Below are 6,781 nucleotides of genomic sequence, written 5' to 3'. Positions count from 1 at the left end.
CCAGAAGAATCAGACTCTTTCACTTCCAGAAGAATCGGCCTCTCCACTGCCAAAAGAATCGGCCTCTATCACTGCCAAAAGAATCGGCCTCGTTCACTGCCAATAGAATCGGCCTTTTCACTTCCAAAAGAATCTGCCTGTTTCACTTCCAACAGAATCAGCCCTTCTTCCAAAAGAATTGGCCTCTTTCACTTCCAAAAGAATCAGCCCGCTTCCCCGAGACCTACTACTCCCCCAGGGCCTGCCGCTTCCCCCGCACTCGGTCGCGGTAGTCGGCGAGCTGGGCATTCAATTGCTCCTGCAACTGGGCGTTGTGGCGGTACTTCTGGAACACGTCGTCGCGGACCTCGAAATTGAGGCCGTTTTTCGCCGCGTGCACGCTGGAGGAGTCGGTCACGCCCACCGGCAAGAGCCACTGCACCCAGGTGTCGCCCATCACGGCGCGCCAGTTGGCCGCGGCGCCCAAGTCGTATAGGTGGCCTAGCGCCTTTTTCTGGCCGCGGCCGTCAAACTCGTACTGCGCGTCGTGCTTGCCCTGATAGCCCCACTTGGCGTCCTGGAACTCGATGGTCGTGTAGTTGCGGAGCACCATGTACACCAGGAACACGGCGAAGCAGCCCACGGCAAGGAAAAACACGAGCAGCACCACAAACAAAAACACCACGTTGAGCGAGAGGTACCGGTGGTTCTCGTACTGCGCCTCGGCAAAAAACACATAGAGCAGCCACAGCGAGACCACGCACACCGCGCCGCTGAATGCCGCCACGTACACCAAGTCCTGGATGAACAACTTGTGGTTGTTGTGGCCGATGCACGACGCGAACCACGGGCAGTGGTGGTCCATGCGCAAGAAGCATTTCTGGCACGTGGAGCAGTGGTGGCACCGGTCGGGCTTCCACACTTCACAGGTGTTGCACCAGCGAAACGCCGGCTCGCCGGTGCGCAACTGGTGGCTCACGAGGAACTCCTGCGGCGGGAACCGCAGACGCCCGCCTTCGGCCTGCGCAAGCCGGTCGGTTTCACGTGCCGTTTCGCTGTCGGAAGGGGATTCCTCGTGCTGATCGCGTGGATCCTTGCCGAGCTCGGCGAAATCGCGCGGCGACCCGGGGCCGACCCGGATCACCTGGAAATACGTGTATGTGGCGAGCAGATAGAGCGCCACGAGCGGCGCCGCGGCCACGAAAAACACCGGGGACGTGCCGTGGTACCGGTGAAGTTCCAGCACCAGGCCGTATTCGGCCCATGTCATCACGGTAGTCACAAAAACCTTGGGGAAAAGCGCCAGGAGCCAGTTGCACGCGGCCATGATGTTCTGGAGGGCGCCGCCGTGCATGCACATGATCGATGGCTGGGATATGAGCATGGAGATGGAACTTCGGGGCCGGTTGTATGGTGATCTGGAGATACCCATGCTGCGCGTGGTGCACAGAGGTGCGGCTGGTAGCGACTGCTCGAACTCGGTATGTCCGGCCATGGAACCGGTGCAGATGTAAATTCGGATTTAGGCCGCGCCCGAGGATGGCCGGTGTAGGTGTCAGTTTGACTTCAGGATGGGTCCCAAGATGGCCGGTGCAGGTGTAAGGATTCAGGGTAGGTTTTTAGGTGAGCTCCGTATATGCCCGCAAATGAAGTTCGTATGATTCCAGAGTCTGGCGCAGTGTAGTCCAATGGTGCACTTCGTTGGAGACGGGGTCAGCTTAGAATGAAAAAAGAATTGGGTCAAAGCCTACTTCAGCATAGGCCGGCCGATGAGGGAAACACCCAAGGATGAACCAAGTATGGGTTCAACGATAAATTAGGATCGGCCCAAAGGCAAAACACCGGATGTCTCTGGCCGGTGGTCTCGGGGCGATTCCAACCAAGCACGTGCTTCGGGACATTGATGACAATCTTGTGGCTGTTTCTTTCTCGGTAGTTCCGGCCTGTGCAAGCCACCAAGGCTTTTTGGCTTCCTCCCATTCGCACCACTGCTGGGAAAACACGCAGCTCACCGAATTGCAACCGGCAATAGAACAAGACCCGCATCTCTTAGTCTGAGACGTGAGATATCTTTTGCTTCTCTCGTCGCCACCTCTGGCCCAGTGGGCGGCCTGCGTTGAACCGGGCTTGCCGTTTCATGGTCCCAGCTCTGACTGTGCACCCTAGTAATTTCATCCATCGTAGGACATGAAGAGACGGGACCACCGATGGCTTGTCCTGTGGCCACTTGAATGATCTAGTCATTTATGCGGAAGCACCTTGGCTCTTTGTTTTTGTTCAAAACTTCAATGCTGAGCAGTAAGCTCCCACCATAGCCTCCTGCTATATGATTTCTCCAATGCATAACAAGCAAAATACCATCAGCTCAGACACACAGCACAGCACCAGCTCAGACACATAAACACAGCATCAGCTCAAACACATAAACGCAACAACCGCTCAGAAGCAAAGCACAACAACCGCTCAGAAGCAAAGCACAACAACCGCTCAGAAACAAACCACAACAACCGCTCAGAAACAAAGCACAACCAACTTCTCGTTACCCGTCCGCCATTTCAGCCGCCATTCCATCCCGTTCCAAGTCCAGCCCCTTCTACTCGGCCTTGGGTTTCGGGGTCTTCCGGCCCTGCATCTTCGCAAAGCTCTCGTAGCCAATGCCGCCAAACACCATCAGCACGCCGAGCCACTGCCACGACACCAAGTGGTGGCCGAACAACACCACGCTGAGAATCATGCTGATCATCTTGCGCGTGACGGTGGCCGTCACGAGAATCAACGAGTCGAACTTCTCCAAGATTAGAAACACAAACACCTGGCCCACCGCGCCCAAAAGCGCAAACGCCACCATGTCTGCCAACGCACGCGGGTATTGTTGCACGAACGAAACAACGTACTTTGCCTCCGCGTCAAGCTTGAACAGGAGCAAGCACGCCGTGGTCAACACAAACACAAAGCTGTTGAGCACACACATCACCGTGGCGCCCGTGAGTTTCTTCTTCAGCCCCAGCGCCCGGAACAACTGGTCCTGCGTGGAGTTGGTGAACCCATCGAGGAACATCAGCGCAAGAAGCTGCGCCATGCCCAAAAGCGTATTGCCGTCGTTGAAAGACGCTGCCTTCTTGCCGCCGCTTTTGGCAAGGGTGAACAACACCACGCCGCCCGTCACAAGCGCCGCCACCATGTACTTGTGTGGGGGGAACTTGGTCTTATAGAGCAACAAATGCACCAACATCACAGGAAGCAACTTGCAGGACTTGGCCAAAAGAAACGCAAGATAGTCCACGTGCTTGAGCGACAAGTAGCCCAACGGCGAAGACACGCTCAGCGTGATGGCAATGGTTGCAAATGAGCGCACGTACCTATAGTCTATTTCCGCCCTGCCGCCAGCATCTGGCTCGGAGGCAAAAACAGCAAACGGGTTCTGCGCATGTGCTAGCCTAGAATACACAAGGCCCACGAGTGCGGCAAACAAGGCCTGCGTGGCGTTGATGGCAAGAGGCGCCTTGAAAAAGACCGCCTGTTCTTCCACGTAGGCATACGGTTTCGTATTGAGGCGCTCTTGCAAAAGCGACCAGGAGAGAAACAGCGCGTAGAGCCCAAGCACACAGCACACAAGCGTGACGAATTTGCTGTCCTTCATGAGAGAGGAACTATTCTAAAATCTACCTACTTTATCTAGTGCGTCTAATAGAAGACCATGAGATCAAGCCACGGGTCTTTTTTTGCAAGCGCTGACGGAACGCGACTCCAGGCCGGCGCACGTGACCTCGGCTACGCAGGTGCACCAGTTGCCAAACATGCATTTATTATATGAGCTACCTGTCGATTCTGTTCTGGACTCCGAAACGGCGTCATTTCTGGAGAGTTCGGTATTTAGGGTGGACAATTTTCTCAAAAATGCGCAAGTATTTTAAATCGACTGAACTTTCCTACAATCCTATGTGTTGCAATAGGTGAGTACCGCAGAATGAGCAGACGGAGTTCCTCAGGTATATATATTTGAGGTGAGAGACAAGAGTATTGTGACTATTGTCGAGGTCATAAAAAGTAAAGTAGTATACAGTCAAATCTGTGGCCTTTAGCTGAAGCTCCTGGGAGAAAACAGCGGAACGCCAGGGGATCATATTGTGGGTATTGGAACTGCAGGATTGCATCGCAAGCCTCACAGAGCCCATCATTCTCTATCCCTCAATTATCTGATCAAGACAACAGTATATTTGAAGATAAAGAATCATAAAGATGAAGATAAAGAATCATAAAGATAAAGATAAGAGAAAGATATGGATATGCAAATCTTGGAACCTCGCTTCTATTTCTTGCCAGGCACAAGAAAAAAGATTGCAGCACCACAATTTCGCATATGGTCTCCCACTACACTACTCAGTGTGGCCCTATGCAGCTTAACTAACGTTGATCGGACGGGAAACAGTGCTTCCTGCATGGTATGGCCGCAACCGTGAGAAAATGTTGTTTGGTTTTTATACAGACCGTCTTGTATGTTAGTCTCGACTAGTGAGGAGTAGACTTATATTTAGAACCCAGTGACGTAATATCCAAAAAAAATTTTTGGGGCTTCTTTTGCGTTTAAACAGCTGTTATAACAATATTCGTTATATAGTTTTGCCCCTTTAATCAGATGAATCTACCAAAAAAAAAAATAAAATCAGAAAAAAAAAAATCAGAAGCTAACCCACCTCTGCAATGAGTGTGAGACTGTGCCCTTTGGTGGCAAAAGATCGGCTTTCAAGCTCCAATGCACTTAAAGGAGATGCTAGCTTCTTTGAATACTTCCTTTGATAATCAGCGAAGCCTTTTTGGTTTGTTAAAGTCGTTCGCAAGGTTTAATTGCTTTGTGACCAGGAGGCAAAGACAAATGTACGTCTTGCCGCCTTGTCAAATGAACTATGGTCACGGGCCCTCAGGAATTATATCCTATGAGACGATCACAAATAGTCAGTTTTATTCAAGTGATTGACATTGGTTATGGGCAGAGGTCTCGTATATTGGAGCTCGCGCCTTCTTGCCTGATTCAATGGTACGATCTAATAAAACTTCTTTCTTTATAGATTTCTTTAGTGGTTTGTGTTCCGGGGCTCTCTATAATGTGATGTTTTTTTTAAAAAAAAAATGGAAAGCGCCACTGACAATGCTGGTGATTTTCGAGGAAAGAAGACGGGTCGTGTAACTGATGGTCCCTGTAAGCGCATATATGACTATATGCCGTTCTATTATTGTGAGTTCCGTCAGATATCACTTTGAACATCTCATGGAATATTCTCTCAAGTTTCACGGGTTCTTATCACGTGACCTATAGTTAAAGTACATAACGGTGTGATAGAACCCCAGTAGAGTTCTGGAAAAAGTAGTGATCAAAAAGTCATGCATAACCCATATGTCCCGTGATGTCCCCAACAGGCCGCGTGACACTAGCTGCAGATTTTATGCTGTTTAAAAGATCAACATAACATTTCATCATTTAATGCCTTTTCTCAAATAAATCTATCAGAACTCAAATTACCAGAATAATTTTCAAGGCAGTACAATCAACTCAGTTTTATTTATCATCATAGAGCTTCATACGATTACATCTGTAACTTTCAATCGCAGATTGGAAAAAGTAAAGCACTTAAGGAACTGAACTCCGAATATTGAGAATGATACCATCTGGGGAAATCAGAGAATCCTCAGAGTCATTTTATTCACGTTTTTTTATTCTTATCAAAAGAAACTGACAAAAGAATAAAAAAGAAAATATTGATCCAATTAGGCTCAAAGAATCACGGGAGCTCGGCACATTTTATCAACCAACAGACGATAGCTATTATTCTTCTTCTCTTGAGTTCCCTCGCCTTACAGATTCTTAAAAGTTGGTCTAGAACCTGGATTGCGATTTATAAACGGTTTATTTTATAGAGTAAGGCCTCATAAATTCCCACGCCCCCTTGCTTTTTCATTAGAAAAGAAGAAAAAAAACAGATATTTCACATTGAGAAAGAGCAAGATGATTTCCCGATTGAAGGTCGTATCAGAAAGTTCAGTTTGCCCAGATGTGCCCAAGCTACTTCAGTCGCCACCAAATAATTGGCTTTCAAAAACACCCCCTTTACCATGGAAGTATGAGGTTTGAACCGGTCAGCTGTCAGGTTACATGTGACCATCACATTGAAATTATTAGTTCACACAGATCGACAAAATTCTGAGGCTGAGGGGATAAAAGAAACAAGTGCTTACTACAAAATGATTTATTTTAGCTGCAGAAATCTGGGAATCAAAGAATCAAAATCTTGAGCCAGAAAGTGGCTTTTCATCAGTGCAAAACAATAAGTCAGCAACTACTCAGGTGGGTCTTTCAAAATGATAGGCATCAATATTTTACGTTCTTCTGGTCATAAGCAGACACGTTTTATGGGAGAAATGAAGCCTTCTATGTCGTATCTCGAGATTGTATAAATAACTAAAAGATGCCAATAAGCTGAACAGGCATGGATTCCTTAAGCCGCAAAAATGTAGTCATCAATAAGAGTAGAGTTTATATTCAAATTGAGGACCTAATGAATCACTGATTGATCTCTTGGTGGGCCCATCTGATAAGAGAAACAAAACTATAAAATCACATACAAAGAATCTATTTTTTTAGATGTTCTCAGATACGTACCAAGGGTCGAAACTCAGCCGCTCCTTTCGCTAATCATGGCTTGGACGTTCCGCTTGGACCGCTTCTTTTTTTCGTTAGATTCATCTGATTTAGGGACAAGACTATATAAAGGATATAAATATATATATATATATATATATATATATA

The 6,781-nt window shown here is 48.1% G+C and overlaps 2 protein-coding genes across 2 annotated transcripts in view, besides 1 other annotated feature; both read right to left on the bottom strand.

Annotated features, from left to right (window-relative positions):
- METBIDRAFT_198055 (palmitoyltransferase) overlaps nt 1-1,602 on the bottom strand; it is a 1,804-nt gene extending 202 nt beyond the window's left edge. The window contains exon 1 of the mRNA XM_018854897.1: nt 9-1,602. Within this exon, the coding sequence (XP_018710922.1) occupies nt 227-1,474 (1,248 nt within the window). The 5' untranslated portion in view covers nt 1,475-1,602 and the 3' untranslated portion in view covers nt 9-226. The remainder of the gene's footprint in view (nt 1-8) is intronic.
- Nucleotides 1,603-2,298: 696 nt separating this feature from the next.
- Nucleotides 2,299-3,763, bottom strand: HUT1 (Hut1p). Its single transcript, XM_018854895.1, has one exon. It carries the CDS (start codon nt 3,617-3,619, stop codon nt 2,573-2,575), a length of 1,047 nt encoding a protein of 348 aa, XP_018710921.1. The 5' UTR covers nt 3,620-3,763; the 3' UTR covers nt 2,299-2,572.
- Nucleotides 3,764-4,265: 502 nt separating this feature from the next.
- Nucleotides 4,266-4,439: a sequence feature (Protein overlapping with rRNA (METBIDRAFT_43670, OBA20398.1) was converted to a misc_feature.).
- Nucleotides 4,440-6,781: the final 2,342 nt, after the last annotated feature.

Source organism: Metschnikowia bicuspidata (assembly GCF_001664035.1).
Source record: "Metschnikowia bicuspidata var. bicuspidata NRRL YB-4993 chromosome Unknown METBIscaffold_4, whole genome shotgun sequence".
Taxonomy (NCBI): Eukaryota; Fungi; Ascomycota; class Pichiomycetes; order Serinales; family Metschnikowiaceae; genus Metschnikowia; species Metschnikowia bicuspidata.
This window is presented reverse-complemented; position numbering and strand designations above follow the sequence as displayed.

What these genes read in the sequence shown, in the direction of transcription:
- HUT1 (XM_018854895.1), bottom strand. Translation starts at nt 3,619, where the DNA reads ATGAAGGACAGCAAATTCGTCACGCTTGTGTGCTGTGTGCTTGGGCTC.